Below are 17,902 nucleotides of genomic sequence, written 5' to 3' on the forward strand. Positions count from 1 at the left end.
GCGGGGGGTGGGGGCAGCGGCAGCGCAGAGGCGAGGCGAGGCGCACAGGGCAGGGCGCCTTGCTCCTCTCCAGAGCCGGGCTGGGCACGCGGGGGGCTCCGGGGCTGGGCACGCGGGGGGCTCCGGGGCTGGGGCCCGCTCGCTCGCTCGCTCGCAGCAGGTGAGGCCCGGGGTCCCCGCGGGTGCCTAGCGGGCCGTCGGTGCGCTGCGGACTCCCCTGCTGACCGCCGCGGGCTGCTTTCTCCGCAGTCGCAGTCCGACGGGGAGACGCTGCCCAGCGCCCTGGATAAGGAGGATGTCCGCTCGGCTCCCAGCACCCCGTCCACGCCGTCCGTCTGCTCCCCGCCCTCCTCCTCCTCCTCCTCCTCCATCCCCTCCGCCGGCAAGAACGTCTGCTACAGCTGCGGCCTGGAGATCCTGGACCGGTACCTCCTCAAGGTGAGCGCCCGGGCGGGGCGGGGCGGGGCGGCGAGGGGGGCGGCGGTCCTGGGGCCCTGCCTTGGGGACCGGCCCGGGGGGTGGGGGGCCGGCCGACGGGCCTGGCCGGGATGAGCCTGGCCTGGCCCCAGCCCGGCTCACGGAGGCCCCTTGTCTGCCGCAGGTGAACAACCTGATCTGGCACGTGCGCTGCCTGGAGTGCTCGGTCTGCCGCACCTCGCTGCGCGAGCAGAACAGCTGCTACATCAAGAACAAGGAGATCTTCTGCAAGGTGGATTACTTCAGGTAGGACCGGCCCCGGCCCCGGCTCCGGCTCCGGCTCCGGCTCCGCCGCCGCGCCCGCGCTCCGGTGCCAGCCCTCAGTCCAGGGATCCGACGCTCCTTCGGCTCTGTCTGTCTTTCCGGGGGCAGATTCGGTTTGCAGACTCCCTGTGTAAACGGGGCCTAGTGCTGAGGGCCCGGGTGTCCTTAGCCGGCCCCCCCGCAGAGCTGTTGGTGCGGGAGTGGTGGTGGCGGCGAAGGCGCCCGTCCGGGATTTGTGTTTTCGTCCCTGGAGGGGGCAGGCTCAGGCTCAGGCTCAGGCTCTGGCTCAGGCTGGTCGCCGCGGGGCTCCCTCACTAGGCCAGGTCCTGGACCCCGCTAGGCAGCTGAGTGCTCGGCTCTTTCTGCCCTGGCGTCGCACGCGGGTTAAAGGCAGCTGCAGCCCAGACGCTCCCACCGCTTTGCAGCCTCCGGTTGGGGGGAGAAATGCGACTTGATCTGGATCATCCCCGCTTGAATCTTGGGGTTCTAGGGTGTGTGGCGTTTCCTTCCTCTCCGCGGTCACTAGCTCAGCAGCGTTCATTTTAAGAGGGAGAAGCGGCAGACTCCGATCTCAGTGACACCTGAGTAAATCCGGAGTCACTCCGGATTCCCCCTGGTGTGAACGAGCCCGGAATGCTGCCCTCAACGCTTCAGTTGCAGGCCTGGGCCACGGGGCCATGTTGTTGAGACACTTTCACCTCACCCAGGTGGGACTGCGAACCAAGCCTCTAACCACGAGACCGACCTGTGGGCCAGAGGCGCCTGCAGACCCCAGAGACACTGGGCCGGGGCGGGGAGCAATTCCCGTGGCCCCAATCCTGCCAGGCCGTGGGAGTTAGCGGGGAGCCGCTTCCCACTGCGGAGCTGCTTTCAGAGGCGGCGCGTTAGCGGGAAGGGAGTTCCTCTCTCGGAGCTAGACGGGCCGATTCTGCGCGATTTTTGTTGCCGCTGGAATTGCGGGGAACCCCAGGCAGCTCCCCGGAGGAAGAGCCCGTGGACCGCGCCTTCCCGCAGCGAAATGCCGGAGGGGTGGCGCCGGCCTATTGCGCGGATGTCCGAGTCACCCCGGGGCTGACACCCGGAGTGAAGCGGGGCGAGGAACCGGGCGAGGCGCTCCGGAACCCGGCTGCTGCGGGGACAGGCCCCAGCGGGGGGAAATCCCGCGAAAACCGTTTCTCGCCGAAGCGAGCCGGCCGCTTGCTCCCGGGCCGGCGCGGGGCCGCTCCCGGGGCAGGGCGGGCTGCGGCGAAAGCTCTGCGGGGAGCCCGGTTAATGCCCCCCCGCCGGCAGGGAGGCGCGTCTGCCCGGGGGCAGGAGGGAGAGACCCTGCAATGCTCGGGCCGGGCCAGCTCCCCTTCGGGCGGCCCCGGCGAATCTGTTCCCGGCGTCTCTCCCCCGTTACTGACGGTGATTCCCTGGGCCCGGTTCAGGGCCGGCTCCCTGGCGGGCCGGGTTTCGTTGTTTGTTTCTTGCTTCGCTCCCTCCCCGGCAGACGCAGGCGGTCGTGGCGGCGCGCGAGGAAATGCACCGGGACTCGCCCTCCATGGTCCCCGGCTGCAGGGTAAATGTGCTCCGCCCAGTTCCCAGCCCTTACTGCAGAGAACGGGGTATGAAAATACCGCGCCCGGAAAGCGCCCCCTGCAGCGGGAGAGGAGCCGGGGCCCTGCGTTCCTGCTCCGCGGGCCTTTGGAAGAGCTCCCCGAGCCGCAGCCTTGGGGCTTAACATGTCCCTGGGTTGGCTGCGCCTTGCGCGGGGCGCAGCGATGCGCTGATTTTTAAACCCGCAGCAGCCAAGCCCCTCGCTTTCGTTCGGCCCCTTGCTTCCCTGGCTCCCGCGCTGTGAACACCCCCGGTAGGTGCCTGGCGGAAGCTCGGCGCTGGCCAATCCCAAGGAGGCCGGCCGGCCTTGCGGTGGGGATGGCTGCGGCTCGCTCCTCCAGCCCACGTCTTAGGTGTCACGAAAAGCTCGGTTCTGAGGCACCGAGCAGCTAGTGATGCCTCTTGGGGCGCGTCCCGCCGGCCCTGCGGTGAGCTATGAACGGTGCAAACACACGGGCCACGCAGCAGCTCCGCGGACAGCCCCGGTGCGGGCTGCGTCCACGTGTAGCTGTCTGCGTGGGGCCAGACAACCGCCCTGGCCCGGCTGTGCCCTGAGACGGGCCCCAGCCACAGGCGGCTGCCGGGTGTCTGAGGGTCCCCGGGGCTCACGCTGCTTGACGGGTCACTGGATAACGGCCCGGTTCTGTTCTGTCCCTCGGAGGCACCTGGCGCTGGCCAGTGGAAGAGCGGACACTGGGCGGCTGGACCATTGCTCCGACCCGGGGTGGCCCCTCTCCCATTCTGCTCCTGGGCCCTGTCTCTGCTCCCAGCCAGCGGCTGCATCCTTCCCCCACAATGAGCCCGGCTGGGAGAACGCCTGTCCCGGCGCCCAGGATTTCTAGCACCCTGAGGCCAGCCTGGCTCTGCCTCTCCCGGCCGTCCTGTCTGTGCCAGCACCAGGGAAGCACCTGGGAGCCCAGGCTGGGTGGCTGAGGTGAGGGCAGGACCCAGTGTGCTAGACACCTGCAGACCGGTCTGTGGTGCAGCTCTGTGCTCCTACAAGCGCACGGTATAGAAGGGGCCTGGGCGGGAATCAGACCAGCCTGAGACCCAGGCTGCTCTGTCTATCCCGGGCCAGGCCGGGCCTGCCGCATGTGCAGGCGCAGGAAATGTGAGCGCACCCAGACTGCTCAGGGCACTGCCTTCACCCAGCAGAGGGATGTTCTCCGGGGCAGCCTTGCCCTTGTTACACTCCCCATGCCGCAGCTATAGGAGTTCCCAGGGCAGAAGAGGGGCCGAAAGGCCCGGTTCAGGGGAAGGAGAGAGATGGGAATCCCACAGAGAGGGGCTGAGCTGCCTCTTGTCTTTGGTGGATACCCCTAAGGTGCTGTCCTTAAATCCCCAGCTCCTGGAGTCCAGGGATTACATGAGAATCTCAGTTTTAATTTTTAAAAAGGAGGTTTCTAACCTGGGGGCTGTGGAGGGAAGTGTGGAAATGTCACACACACACACACACCCCCCAGACACCAGGGGTAAAGACAAAGAACCCGACACTTACTTCCTTTTTACATTTCTCATGATTTGGGGACCTCACTGATGTATTTTTAAACACACTCGAGGCTGAGGCCCTGTCTCCTTGCTACTCTCCCCGGGGTGGGATCTGCCTGGCAGGATTTGAATGGGGCCGCCTGAACCTTTTCCTGCACTGCGGTAAATTGACTCCTCCTGGGGAAGATTGGGGTGGGTGGATTCCCCCTGCCCCGTCTCCAGCTTCTCCCTTCCTGGGCCTGCCTCGCCTGTGCGCCTCTTTCACTCCCGGCCCATTTCCTCTGCCTGGGGATGGGTCTCCGTGGCCTTTCCTTGTACCCTTGACGAGACAGCTCTCAGCCAGGGACAGCCCTCAGCCAGCGAGACACACTCAGGATCTCTCGCTGCCTTGCAAGTTTATCTTGCAGAAATCCCAAAAACTACTAAATTACCCCCAAAAATCCTCAGGCATAATCCCGGCCCTCTGGCCCCCGTGGCCGCAGTGCTCGGCGCTGTCCGTTGCCGTGTGGAGAACACGTTCCTCCCCTCCGGATTTTTGCAGGCTGCTTTTCACCGGCTTGTGTTTCTTTCACGGTGTGAGCGGACATTGCCTCGGGCGAGGTTTTCTGTCTGTCTGCGGCCGTCATTCGTGTTGGTGCAGCGAACTGTGATAGGCCGGGCGCGTTACGGCAGCTTTGTAAAGCATTGCAGGACCTGCGGACTGCTTTTGAAGGCGTCCCTCGCTTCTGTGAGCTAGTCCTCAGAACAAAACGCAGGCCCGGAGCCGGCGGGTCAGGGGTTAAAACCCCTCCTGCTGTAGGGAAGACCAGGAGTCACTCCAGACTGAACTCCTGCTTTCAGCCGGCCTGGCCCGCCAGGAGTGACTCCGGAGCAGGGAGGGAGGCTGGTTTCCCAAGAGAAGTGACTCGAAGTGCACCAGTGGAGGGGGGACCCGCAGCTGGGTCTGGTGTCTCGGTCCCAGCACCCCGCTCCGGACCCCCCCCGTCTCCGCTCGGCAGGCGCAGGGTGGTTGCCCCGCGGAGGAAGGGGAAATGCGAGGCAGGAAATGAGAATGACCCTGTCGGAGAGCCGCGCACCGGCCGGCAGCAGGCAGCGCGGTCACCGAACCGCACCGGGCCGGGGGGAGCGCGCTGGGGACCGGGGGCTGCGGGTGAGGGCGAGGGGCTGCGGTCTGGAGACAGCTCGCCTGCAGACCGAGGCCCAGTTTGCCCGGGCTCAGCTGGACGACGCCCGGCTGGCTGCAGGCGGTGCAGAACCGAAGCGATGCTGGCGTCTGTGGCTGTTTCGTTGACTTTCCTGCCCCGCCGCGCACAGCGCACAGCGGTGCTGGCAGCCCCGGGCGGCTCGGGTACCGTGTCGCTGTAGCTGGTCGTTTCTCAGGCTCGGGCGCGCCTGCCCCTGGCCCGGCTGCATCTCCGCTCGCTGGCCGGGCAGCTTCGGGAAGCCGCTCCCCATTCGTGCGCCGAGGCAGCCGGGAGTGGGTCCCTGGCACGGTCTGTCCCGTCTGTCGTTCCCCTTGGAAATATTGGCTCGGATGCTGAGCCGCTTTCTCCCCTCCCGCCGGGACGATTCGTGTGAGGCAGGGCTGCAGGATCGGGACCCTGCCTGAGTGAGAAGGCAGGGAACCAAGAGACGTCTGGGAGCCTGAATGTTGTGCGTGCGGGGGCGAGGCTCTGGGTTTCACACCGCAGCGCAGCGCGGCTGGAGCGGCTCCGGGCTCCCTGCGCGCTGAGCACATGCTCGGCTGCCCCGTGTTCCGTGGTTCTTAGCACGGCCCATGCAGAGAGTTCATCCCGCCAAGCCCAGCAGGCCCTGCTCCGGCAGGGAGAGCGCAGCTCTGCTGAACGCGGTGCGCCCGTGGAGCCCTGGCTGCGTTCTCACGGCGCGGCTCGGCTGAGAGCTGAGCAAGGGCCGAGGTGCGCTGGAGCCGGGGCAAGGGAGCTCAGAAGGTGGCTTTCACTTCACCTTCCAGAGACTCCTCGGGCCCTTCTCGGAGCCGGCCGAGGCATGCTGGAGCGCGCCTGTCTTTGGGAAACCAGCCCGTGCGAGCCGCCTCCCCACAGGGGACCGAGACCCTGCGGGTGGGGAAGTGGAAACGTCCCTGCTTCATCCGGATTAGTGGGGGCAGGTCGGGCTGGATTCTGCGGGGCGGCGCCCCGCGGGAGTTGGGCCGGTCATGCCCCTCGGAGAGCAGCCAGCCCTGGGCGCACACGTCCGCTGCGGCCGGCGTTACTGCGGGTAGCCGCGGCTCCGTTTTGCAGTGGGCGTTGATGGGGCTGGCGGGATTGACGCACCTGGCGTGGGGATCCCTGCGCCCAGCCGCTCGCCCGGCTGCCGTGCAGCCCCTGATTTCTCCCCCGTTTACTTCCACGAGGGCCTGGTGAGGGGCCCAGTGAGACCCGGGCCTATGGGCCGCAGACTGCAGGAGCATTGAACGGGTGGGGGGGGGGGTGGTTCAAAGGTGCTCACCTTGGCCGAAAAGTAGCTGCCTTTGCTTCAGTGGCGACAGACGGAGGTCCCCAAGGGGTGCTCCGGAACCGGGCCGGATTATCCCCTGGGCACAACAGGCACCGCCTGGGAACTACCGAACTGTCAGGGCCTAGGAAAACATTGTGTGTCATTTGTTATTGGTATTTAAAAAGGGATTTATTAATAGCTTCAAATCAAGGTCGTTATTTCCGGTGTGGGGCCTAGGAAGGTCTGAAAACGGCCCTGGGAAAGCGCACCACGCACCTGCAGCCGGATTGCAAAGCCCCCCCCCGTCGGTCTCCCCAGCCCTAGGCAGGCCGGGGTGCGGTCACTGTCCGGGGAGCCGGGCACGGCCTGTCCGCCGCTGGGAGCTGAACGCGGCTTTACCCAGGCTCACGGGTGCCGCGAGCTGGGCGTGTAACCGGAACTGTTAACTACGGGTCCCGGCCCCCGGGGTCAGTCCGCTCCCCGAGTCCCGTCGAGCAGGCATTGCTCTCCCCGGGCGGTGTAAGTGTGCGGGGAGCGGCCAGGCAGCGGCTGTGTCCGCCTGGGAGGTAGATGCATTTCTGGGGGGGGGATCAAGTGGTTTATTTGGATCTGTTCAAGGGTGTAAAGTGCCTCGGGCTCCCTCAGCGCCGGAGTCACGCTGGAACTACCTGGCTCGCAGCTCTGCGGCCTGCTCGGCTGCGTTACCGCAGCGCTCCGGACAGAGGCTGGATCAACCCCGCCCCTGCGGGACTGCCGCAGCAATACACCGGCCTGCGGGGGCAGGCGCAGGGGCGGCAGCTCCGAGGCCGCAGTAGAAAGCGGCAGAAGTGAAGTGAAGTGAAGTGCAGTGCTCCCATCACACCAGGGGCGCAGCCGGGTGCAGCGCCGGCCCGGGTCTTTCCTTCCTTCCCCGGCGCTCTCACAACAGCTCTGCGGCCAGCCGGGCTTGTCCCAGCCGCTGGGAAGGGAACCCTCCTGGGGCCTCCCGTCCCCGAGCCCTGCCCGCCGCTGAGGGTAAAGCGCCCAGCGGAGCCTGTCCCAGCCCCGTGGCGGGCCGGAGGCCGGGGGGCCGCGCTCTGCGCTCGGGCCAGGCAGCAGCGAGGGGCTGGCACCCGGCGCTCCCAGAGCGCGACCGGAGCCGGCTCCCCTGCGGGGCAGAGACCTCGCTAGCCCCGCGTGGCCGGGGGCACTCGCCCCGCGTGGGTCGCCGCAGGTCCCAGCCAGGGGGAAAGTCCGTTAGCCGGGACAGGCCCTAGGGCGGACCCCCCGTCCTCCCGGGGCCCGCGGCCGTACCGAGCAAGGGTCAGCCTCTCCGCCGCCCCGTCTAACCCCGCCGGCACCCCCTCTGCTAGCCCTGGCCGCGCTGCAGGCTAGGAGCGGATCAGGCCCGGGGAGGAGGGGCTGCAAGTGGCCCCGTGTAAACGGGGCTCTCTCCCCCTCCGCCCCCAAGCCAGCGGAGAGTCGGCGCCCCGGCCTGCTGCTAGCTGGGGGCGCCCGGCCCCTGGCACCGGCGGGCGGGTCTCCCCTGTGCGCCCTGCCCGCATCAGTCGAGTCCTGCCGCCTCTGACCCCGCATCCCTGGGCTGCGGCGCTGCCGGCTGCCCCCCGCCCGAGCCCGCGGCGCTCCGGCCCTGGTCTCTGCGTTGCCTGGCGCGGGTGGGGGCCGGGCTGAGCGTCGGGGCAGATCTGCCCGGAGAGGGACGAGGGCAGGGCAGGGCCAGGCCGAGCCAGCTGCGGGCCCAGGGTGCCAGGCGCTGCACAGACACCGCGTGAGAGCGGATCCCTGCCCGGCAGCTCACAGCCCCTGGGCGAGGCGGGGAAGGGGCAGGACAGGGCGCAGGCCCCGCTGGGTGGTTCGCGTGTCCGGCCGTTTGGGTGGCAGCCGGCGCCGGGTTGCAGTGAAAGGGAGGCAGGCTGGGGAAAGGCGGCGGGGCAGAGAACTCGCCTCGCGGCCCCTGGTCCCCGTCCAGCCCCGGGCTCGGCGCTGGTGGTTAGCGGAGAACAACCGGCGTCCTTGGCTGGGCTGGCGGGGCGGGAGCCGGCAGAGAGAGAACTGCGGCCGGGGCCGGGGGGTTGTTCTGCCAGCGCGGCGCGGCCGGGCCCCTGGGGTGCTGCGGCGGGAGGAGGAATCGCTGGTCTGGGGCCGGGCCGGGCCGGGCCGGGCCTTGGGTCGGTTTCCCGGGGGCCGGGCTGGGCTGCCGCCCGTACAGCACCCGATGCGCTAGGCCGGGCCCGGCTGCAGGGCGTCGAAAGCCGGCGTGTGAGCGGGTGTTGGCCGGGCCGCCCGGGGCAGCGCTAGAGAGACGCGTCCTTCGGGCCCGGCCCGGCTCGGCTCACGGGGGGGTTTATCATCCCCGGGAGACTGAAATCAGCTGCGCTGGCAGGACAGACGGTCAGCAGCGAAGGGGGGGGGGCGGATATTGTCTTCTGGGGAGCCGGGTGTGCGCGCTATTTATAGACTCGAATACACGTGTGTGTGTGTGTGTTGTGTGTACACAATTCACCTGCCTTTAACGTAGACGCGTGTTTGTTGCGTCACGCTCCGCTCACCGGGCTGGCCCTGCACTAATTGTGTGATACAATGAACCCGCCGTTAGCGCGGGGTGTGAGCACAGACCGACACCCCCTTCGCATGGCTGTGATGGGGCGCGCGCCTACCTCCCCCCCCCACCTGTGCTGTGTACACGGCGGTGTGTGTCCGTGCCACACACACACACACCCCCGCCTGGGGCCATGCCGGCCGCAATCAGACCCAGGTGCGCGCGTCCAGAGCCTGACCCCGGGAGCGCTGCAGGGCGCGTGTAGACACAGCCGGGTGCGTGTGTGGACAGACGCTGCGTTGCCGTGTGGACAGGACAGCACGGGGCCGGGCCGGGCCGAGGTTTCTGGCTGTCACAACCCTTTCAGCGCAGCTCGGCAGGCCGCGGCTAGCCGGGGCCAGGCAGGTGCCGCGGGGAGCTACAGAAAGGGGCAGGTGGAAACGTGCCTTTAACCGAATGCCCCTTCCCAGCCCGGCCCGGCCCGGCCCCGCCGCCCCTTGCGCTGCGCCGGGAGTCACCGTCCGCCGGATTCGGTTTTATTTGCACCCGGGTCCGAAACGCCGCGTGCCAGCGCCGCTGCGCTTCGCCGCTAGCACCTGTCCGGGCCCGAGGACTGGGGGCGGACGGGGGGGGGGTTAGACATTTGCCCGGCTGCTTTCCCGGGAACCGCCCCGCGCAGGGACGGGCCCGGGTGTTTGCAGGAGCGGGGCTCGGGCGCGTTGGGCGCCTGCAGCCGCAGACGGCAGCTCGCGGATCCGCTGCGAGACCGTTTCTGGCGTCCCGGGGCTCGAACCGGTTCTTGTTCCGTGTGCGGGGAGGTGGCTCCGGCCGGGCCCGGGTCGCGGGAGGAGCTGCTGGCCGCAGTGTTAGCCCCAGTGCGGGCCCAGGGCGGTGGGGGCGGGCGATGGGCTCCGGGGCGCTGTGCCGAACACTGGCTTGGTCAAACCGGGCTCCGGGCAGAGCAGCGGGCGTCACTTCGGCGTCACTTCGGCCCGAATCTGGGCTTGTTCCGACGCTCAGCCACTGCTCCAGGATTTAGAAAAAGCAAATCAACGGGCCCCTTGTTAGCCGAGTGTCTAGATCCGTGTCCGATCCGCAGCCCGTCCAGACACGGGGCGGGGCAGCTGGCGGCGGGGCCGGCTGGAAAAGGCTGTTTTAAATGTCGGGTTTTGGTTAAAAAGTTTCATTTTCATCAAATAAATCTTCGGAAAACGTTGAATTTTTTTGTAAACGAAAACCGGCTGGGTGTGGCCACCGAAAACGGGCTTTAATTTTTCAAACCACGCGCTTTGATTTGGGTTTTATTTTGTCCGGGGAAGGTTTGTTTTCCGGTCGCTGGAAACCCGAACACGGCCAGGGCTCGTTGCCGGCCGAGAGCCGGGCTGGTTGTGTAGAGACTCGTGTCTGCGCGCTAACGTGCTCGGAGCTGCACACGCCTGGTAAAACCAGCCCAGCGGGGCCGGGGAAGGGGGGTTGGTTTTACAAGAGGTGACACTGGTCGGAATGTCCCCGGCTCCGTGTGTGGTTGTGTTGTTGTTGTTGTTGTTTTAAGGAATGCACAGCCCTCTGCTTTCTCTGTAGCCAGGGCCCGGTGCTGGGCTGACCCCAGGAGCCCGGCCCTGGAACCCCGGAAAGCGAACCGGTTTAGAAAGGACGCGGGTGCGCTCCGGTTTCGTTGCACCGAGTGCGGGGCGCACCAGTCCGAAACCCGCGGTGGAAACGAAACGGCAGGAGTGCGGCGCGTGGGTGGCGGGGTCCCTTTGACCCAGTGTGGGGGGCGGCGGGTGTGTGCGTCCTGCGCCGGGCAGGGCGGGCCAGAGGCCCGGAGCACCTGCTGCATTCAGCGTTTCCACGCAGCTGAGATTTAAATGGAGTGAGTGTGTGTTGTGTGAGTGTGTGTTGTGTGTGTGTGTGCGCGTGTGCGGTTTGCCCAGGGCTATGGCTAGGCAGCGCGGCAGTAATTTAACACCTCGAAACACAAACACTAATCGAAGCAGGAATCGGCGCGTTCAACGGGAGTTTCCCGCTGACGATCGTTTCACGCCCGAACCGGGTTCGCGTGTCCAGGCCGCGTTTCTTCGCTGTGTGCACGCAGGTCGAGGAGCGGGAGCCAGACCCGTCCGCACACCCCCGTCCCGCGGGTCGCTGGGGGCTTAGGCGGGTTTGACGTTGTCCGGGCTGCGGTGATCCCCAGAGGTGCAGCCCGACAGACCGACCGGTTTGTCCCGTTGCACCCGGAGCTCCGGGCCGTGCGAGGCTGGGTGACCCGGAGCTGCCGTTATTCGTCCACCAAACACACTGGCTGGATCCCGGCCGGGCGCTGACAGCCTTCCCCGGCGATGGTGTTCATGTCCCCGCCTCTCGTGCGCCGGGCAGAGGAGCGGTCCGGGCACTGCCAGACTAGCACAGGCGGCGGAGGTCACATCCCCTCCCTGGCCCGTTCACCCCGGGCAGCACCAGCCGAGGCGGCGCTTGCCGCCCGTTTCGCTGCCTTAGCGGGGTGCGGTGCCTGCCCGGCCCTGCCCTGGGATGCTCGCCGCAGAGGCTCGCTCAGGACAGCGGGATCTCACCGGGCCTGTCCCTCCGTCCCTGGCTGTCTCCTTCCAGCGCCGTCTTTGTGCTCGCTCCTGTTTGCCTCGTTTGCTCTAGGTGAAGCTCGTTTGTTTTGAATGAACACCGGAGGGTCTGTGGAGCCCCCCCGACGGACCGAGGCTGCGGGATGCGGCTCGGTACTAGCCCACCTCTGCCTTCATCAGACTAGAAACGATTCCTTAGGAGCGAAGCAGAGGGAGACACAACCCGGCTTCGTCTGTTGGTTCAGCCCCGAGTTCTGCGAGGGTGGCGGGCCGTGGTCCCCCCACTGTCCGCAGGCTGCCTGCATCATTTCAGTGCACGCCCTGCTCTGATCCCGGCCTGGCCATCGAGCTGCGTGGCCAGCCCCGCTGTTGGCAGAATGGCACACAGGCACCTGCGGAAATGCAGCTGTCACTTCCCAGCCCTGCGAAACCAGGCGTCCCTTCGCCAAAGGCAGAGAGCTAAGCAGGCCACAGGCCGGCGGGAGTCGACAGGCGGACCCTGGGCCCCTTCACCATGCTTTTGAACGGGCTGCAAACTCTTTTTATTTACTACTTATCATCCTCATTGCTGTTGTGACCTGAAAAAACGGTTCCCTGGAGGCTGGACCTTGACAGAGAAATTTGGTCTCTGACAAAAAAAACCCCCTGACTACTCCTGTTTAGGTTACCAGCACTAGGTGCAGTGTAAACACTTGAGGAGAGAGCTGCTACTTTGGTGAGTGTGGCCTGCAAATCCCTAGCGAGAGCGGGGACCAGGGCTTCTCCTCTTACAGGAATGTCCCTGTCCCGGTAAAGAGAGATCACGTTAAGATGACGTGTTCTGGTCACCCCAGCCTCCCCTCTTCTCACTTGCATGAGGGCACCGAGCTGATTTCCTCATTGCGGGCACAGCACAGGCTGCCTGGCGCAGGCTGCCCTGCAGAATCGTTGCCTCTTCCTGTGTTGTGTCAATGAATTGCATTTAGTCACGAGGGGCCTAATTCTTCAGGAGCAAAACTGGAGGCTGCTGGCATTGAGCAGGATGTTCTGTTCTGTTCTGTTCTGCAAGGGCATGAAGCCTGTGCGCGGGCCAGAGTCCATCGGCCATGGTTTTATGCACACTCAGCTGTGCTGACTAGGCCCTGGTGGCGCTGGTGCAGCCGGCAGCCTGCCTGAGCGAGGAGCACTGGGCCATGCAACAGCCAGCAGCAACGGGGCGGTCAAGGGCTGGTCCGTGAGCATCCAGTGTGTGCGTCTCTGAGGGCCGTTCCTGGAGAGGGGGGGCGTGGAATCAGGAGTGGCTGCAAAGGGCTGGGAGGGGAGCCCCTCGGGAAGGGCAACGTGCGGGTATGGCTGGTAATCGTTTATTCTGCCTGGCCGGGAGCGGCCGGCTCCCCTCCGTGTGACTCATGGCTCGAGGTGGAGTCACTCAGCGCGTCGAGGCAGGCCGCTGCCGCCCCGTCAAAGGAGGGGATTGTCTGTGATTTGGGGTAAAGGTTGGACTAAGGAGGGGGTTCAAATGGAGCCTGCGTCTCGTTTGTGCCTGCAGAGTTTAGGCGTTTGCCAGCCATGGCTCTGCAGCCGGGCACGGGCTGGATCTTCTGGGTCTGGAGACTTAGGGCACAAGTAAAATGCATGAGGTGGGTGTCCCCCCCAATCCCCTCGCTGCCATCACAGCGTTTGAGCCCATTCAGTCTCCAGTGCGTGTGAGAGTCCCAGAGCTAGAGGGGGATTCAGGTGCATTGCCAAGCAGGCAGGGCTGAGCTGAGCTGGCAGGTTGGGCTAGAAATAGGCTGTCTGAGGCAAATGGCTGGGCTAGGACCGGACTAGCAGGAGATTCTGGAGGTCAGGGCTGAGTTGCCGTCAGCAGACAGCCGTAGCATGAGGGAGTAGATCATGGCAGCTAGGAACATTGCGTTCTGATGCTGGCTCTGCACACCGAGGCCTGGGCAAATGGCTTTAATCTCTGTTTTCCCATCTGCAAAACAGGGTAAGAGTCCTTGCCTACCTCCCAGGGGCAGTGAGAACTAGCAAACCGGACGGTGTTGAAAGAAACTCGTCCAGTCATCGTAAAGCGTGGAGGGATTGTGTAACAGCCTGCAGAGAGCCTGCTGCTGGAAGGCGCTTGGCGGTGGAGTTTGCCGTTTTCCATTGCCAGATGTTACCTCCACCTTTGGAAAGTGCAAGATGAGCTTTTCCCTGGTAATGGCATCAGCGCTGTCTGTCTCCGACTGTGACGGAGTGCATGCAGCACTCCCTCGGCCAGCCACAAACCACGCGCTGCAGGGCCCAATCCCGCAGCTCCTGTCTGCAATAAGAGGCCATCCAAGCCAGTGCTTCCTCGGGGGGGTAGGGAGATGCAGGATTGGGGGGAATGTGAGCATTTGTCTGGGAAAGCCTCCGGCTTTGTATCTTTTACCTCCTGCTGTAGCAGTACCGTTGCTGCCCACCTCCTCTCCAAGCAGGTGGCATTAATCCTATGCGGCAGTCTTGGCGTTCCCCGCCACACGGCATGCGGGGCGTTCCTGGAACAGTGACCGCAGCCAAGTCCATGTCTCTGGCTGTCCCGGAGCCCGGGCAGTAACAGGACCACGCCCAGAGGAGTTTGTTCCATTTTATTTTCATTCCGCTCTTTACAGCGGTGATCTGGTGGAGAAGATCAGAAAGGACCTTGTCCTTGGGCTGGCGTTTCCCTGTTTGGCTGGCTGTTAAAATCCACTCTGAGAGAAACTTGGTGACTGGCCCGGCCTCAGCCCCAGCATGGGAATATTGATGCACACACACGGCTTGTATTTAGCTCTGCTGGGTGGTGTCGGAGACCCAGCCCTGGAGACTGAAGGCTTCCTGGTATCCACAGACCAGATAGGGCATAGAGTGACAGTGCAAGCATCCCTCACCCCCCTCCTGCTCTCATGTCACAGCCCTGTTCTCAGGGGACCCAGCCCACGGCAGAGGAGGGGCGTACGGTCTGCATGGCCTGCTCAGTTCTGGGCCGTGTGCGTGGGCCCGTTCCTTGGGAGCTAAACTGAAACCACCAACTCATTCCAAGTAGGCGACCGCACGTCAGTGGTTCCTGGTCACTGCTGACCACAGCCAGGGCTGGTGACAGGCTTCCTAGCCCATTACTAATCTCCGGAGCCATCCAGTTCCCAGGGGTGTTGGATTTCTAATAGCAGATGAAAGAAACCAAACCGCTTTTCCCATTAGCAGTCCGGGAATGCAGCCTCTCCCAGGTTAGGAGTTCAGCTCCATTTTTACAGGGACTTCGGTGCATAATGTAAACTGCCTTCTCCCAGGATTTGGTGGGAAAACTATTTTTGAAAGGCTCTGGCTTGGTTTAGAAATGCAGCTGCGTGGCCTCTGCAGAGGGGTGTGTGTGCTGGTAGATGGACGTGGCCCTCCTTGTGCAAGGGAGGGAGGGACGGTAACTAGCTAGCACTTTGAAGGCGTGAGGGTCTGTCCCATCTGGGTGTTGAGCAGCTCCCATCACTCCGCAATGGCTGAGAGCCAGGTGGAGCTCCGGGTCACGAGCCAAGTATGGAAAATTCAGTTAAACTTCTGGACCTTGTTCCCTCGCCATGGAAGTGCCTGGGAGTTTTGCCATCTGTTGTGTCACTTTACATGACAAACACAACATGGGGGAACTGCATAGGCCCCAGGGGATCCAAATAATCCTGTCTGCTGGCTATACACAACATGCAACGCCTGGCTGCGAATACACACTGCAGCTCTGGCAGGCTGCTACACCTGGAACGCAATGAGCACCCCTAGAGGGCTCGCGAGCTATTTAAAGGGATACTATCCAATTCCTATGCACTGCTGCACCCTCCGTCTTGGTGGGAACAGGACTGGGCCTACAGGCTGGGATAAAGCAATGAAGGACTGTATGGGGTCTGGCTGGTAAATAGCCACTGGACGTTTCTGCCCCACACACTTGTATCCAGTGTCGAGTTTGCTTTAGTCCAGTTAATAGCAGGGTGGCATGGGGAAAGCAGGGGAGTGGTGAGAAAGGAACGTCACAATCAAACTTTTCCTAACTGCAGTGCTGCGGCTCAGGAAAAGCCGGCAGAGTCATGGAAAAGCCTCCGGGGGCCCTATCCTGTGGCTATTGAAATCAGGGCAAACTTTCCTTGATTTTAACAGGAGCGGGGCTGAGCCTTACATCTGCTTCTCTCTGCTGCAGTTTCCCAGGGTTGCTTAGTTAAGTTTTACACCAGGTGGCCGTTAAGCTTCAGTGGCTGGGCAGAGCAGGGGAGATTACCGAGGAGAGTTGCCTGAATTTCAAATGGCAGTGCCTTCCAGTGCCTAGGGAATTCAAGCCCTGTCATTGACCTTGGGCGAGTTCCTTCAATGCCCCTTGCCTCAGTTTCCCATGTGTAAATGGGGGTATGAAACTCTCCTGGCTTTGAAGTGCTTTGAGCTCTCTGAATGAGAAGTGTGATGAGATGTGCTAAGACGTAGGGCGTTACAGAGTGTTACTAGTCGGTTTAAGCCTGACCCTTCCCCTTATTTCGACACAAGTTTAGTGTGTGAGCTTGTTTACATAGCACGTTGTTCCAAGTAATCCAAGTTGCAGCAATGATCTTTAGTTCTAAATAAAAAAACATGCATACAGTTCTTTTGTTTGTGCTTTCCTATAACGGCCTGGCAAGAAGTCAGTTTACAATGTTCCCATCTGAAGTACATTAGCTAGATCTCCGTATAACATCGGAACACAAATGTCCTCTCTGGGCAACCTCCTTTTTTTTTTCCCTGGTCAGCTATAGTCAGACTCAAACATGTCGACATTTCTAGTTCTCCCATATAGTTCTGTAATTAGTCACTTGAATAGATGAGTTCTTCCTCTGTCTTCCTATACCAATGGCTCAACACTAGCTCTTCGGGTATTCATGTGCTAAGAGCCTACATCTCCTTTTACTAACCCCGAGGTGAATTGGGAATAATTCTGTTGAAGTGGATGAAGTCACTCTAGGGAGTGAGATGATCATGAGGCTGTTGTGTGCCATTAGAATACCTGGGGAAAACGCCTGAGGTGGTCCAGAGAGAGGCAGATGGCTTAGGCAGGGTAAGGTGATGCTCAGGTGATGGTCGGGGAGTCTGGGGTAGTTCTGTGGGGTGTGTAGTTAAATTAACCGTTGTTTTTATTGTCTCTCTGAAATGGTTGAAATTGCTTTGAGTCATGAAATGAACCTGGAAACATGTAGGATTTGCACGTGAAGGGTGTGTCGTAGTTTTTGTCTTTGAAAAGTCTTTGGGAATAGTAAAGGATCCAACAATAAAAAGATCCCAGATTAAGAACGTCAGAACGGCCACACTGGGTCAGACCAAGGGGCCGTCCAGCCCAGTGTCCTGTCTTCCAACAGTGGCTAATGCCAGGTGCTTACGACATTTTTGGCATAAATAAATCAGCCAAGACTGTCTTCCTCTAGCAGTGATAAGATTTGTATTTATATATATAAAAAGCAAATCATGTATACGGTATTTGAAAAAACCTGGTTCAGTTCAGTGGAATGGGGAAAAATGGCCCTAACAAATGTCTAGGGCTGGCTAGAAAACAATTCCACGTAGCTACAATTGTTGAGGTTTCAAACTTTGTTGTGTTCCAATGCAGACCTTTAGAAATTTTTTTTCGAGAGAGAGACAGACTCCAGAATAGCCAGGAATTAGCGCCCGCAGCTGGGATGTGGGAGATCCAGGTGTAAGTTCCCACATCCCAGGTGAGTGTCAAAGCCACCAGGCGGCTAGCTGCTATGGGCTTGTCTGGACTTTCTTTTCCCCCTCCCTCCATCTTGGACCCGGGAAACTTTCCCAAGGAAATTTTCATCAAAGCTTTTTTTTTTTTTTTTAATATTTGTGTTAAAAAAACTGGCTTTTTTTTTTTTTTTTTTTTTTTAATAAGGAAAAAAGTTTTGTCAGTATATTTTGACCAGCTGTACACATTTCCCATCACAGTGTCACTTTGACACTGACCAAAATAAAAAGCCCACAGACTCGAGAGATGATTCATTTACCCACATTACCTCAACTGCATCTTTATGAATTTGTCATCCATTAAGTAACTGCCTCAGACCAACTTTTCATCTCTCACCCGAATGCCTGATCCAAAATCAGCAGTGGGTCTAAGTTCACTACTTTGCCTGCCCCTTTCCTGGGCTTTCACAGGGCTGTGAACTGCAGGCACTTTCTGAATCTCGCTAGAGTGGTTGGATCTAATAATTCTCAGTGTTTCCTGGGACTGATTCTCGCCAAGCACTGTGTGATGCTGTGTGACATCCTGACCCCGCTGAAGCCAATGGCTGCCCCCCGCAGTAACTTCCATGGGGCCAGCACTTCGCCGTGGGGGAGGGTAGTATTTTCAAAAGCACTCAGCTGCTCTCCCATTGATTTCAATGACAGGAGAGTCAGGCCGATGCAGAGTGCTTTGATAATTCCCCTCTCTCCTTGTCCCTGTTCCGGATGCACTTGCCCTACTCGGGTCCCTGGGACATCCCTGGCTCCCACAGCCTGGAGAATAAATGGCTCA

The 17,902-nt window shown here is 62.1% G+C and overlaps 1 protein-coding gene across 3 annotated transcripts in view; it reads left to right on the forward strand.

Annotated features, from left to right (window-relative positions):
* Positions 1–17,902, forward strand: part of LHX6 (LIM homeobox 6) — a 39,294-nt gene that overhangs the window by 1,784 nt on the left and 19,608 nt on the right. For 2 of the 3 annotated variants that reach the window (XM_067541753.1, XM_067541755.1), the window contains exons 3-4: positions 250–438; positions 602–723. In XM_067541753.1, the coding sequence (XP_067397854.1) occupies positions 250–438; positions 602–723 (311 nt within the window). Of the gene's footprint in view, positions 1–249; positions 439–601; positions 724–8,877; positions 9,230–17,902 lie in introns of those variants that run through there. The other variant, XM_067541754.1, reaches the window with a different exon arrangement.

The sequence above is a fragment of the Emydura macquarii genome, unplaced genomic scaffold, assembly GCF_026122565.2.
Source record: "Emydura macquarii macquarii isolate MOO-44397 ecotype Brisbane River unplaced genomic scaffold, CSIRO-AGI_Emac_v2 contig_691, whole genome shotgun sequence".
NCBI classification, from domain to species: Eukaryota; Metazoa; Chordata; order Testudines; family Chelidae; genus Emydura; species Emydura macquarii.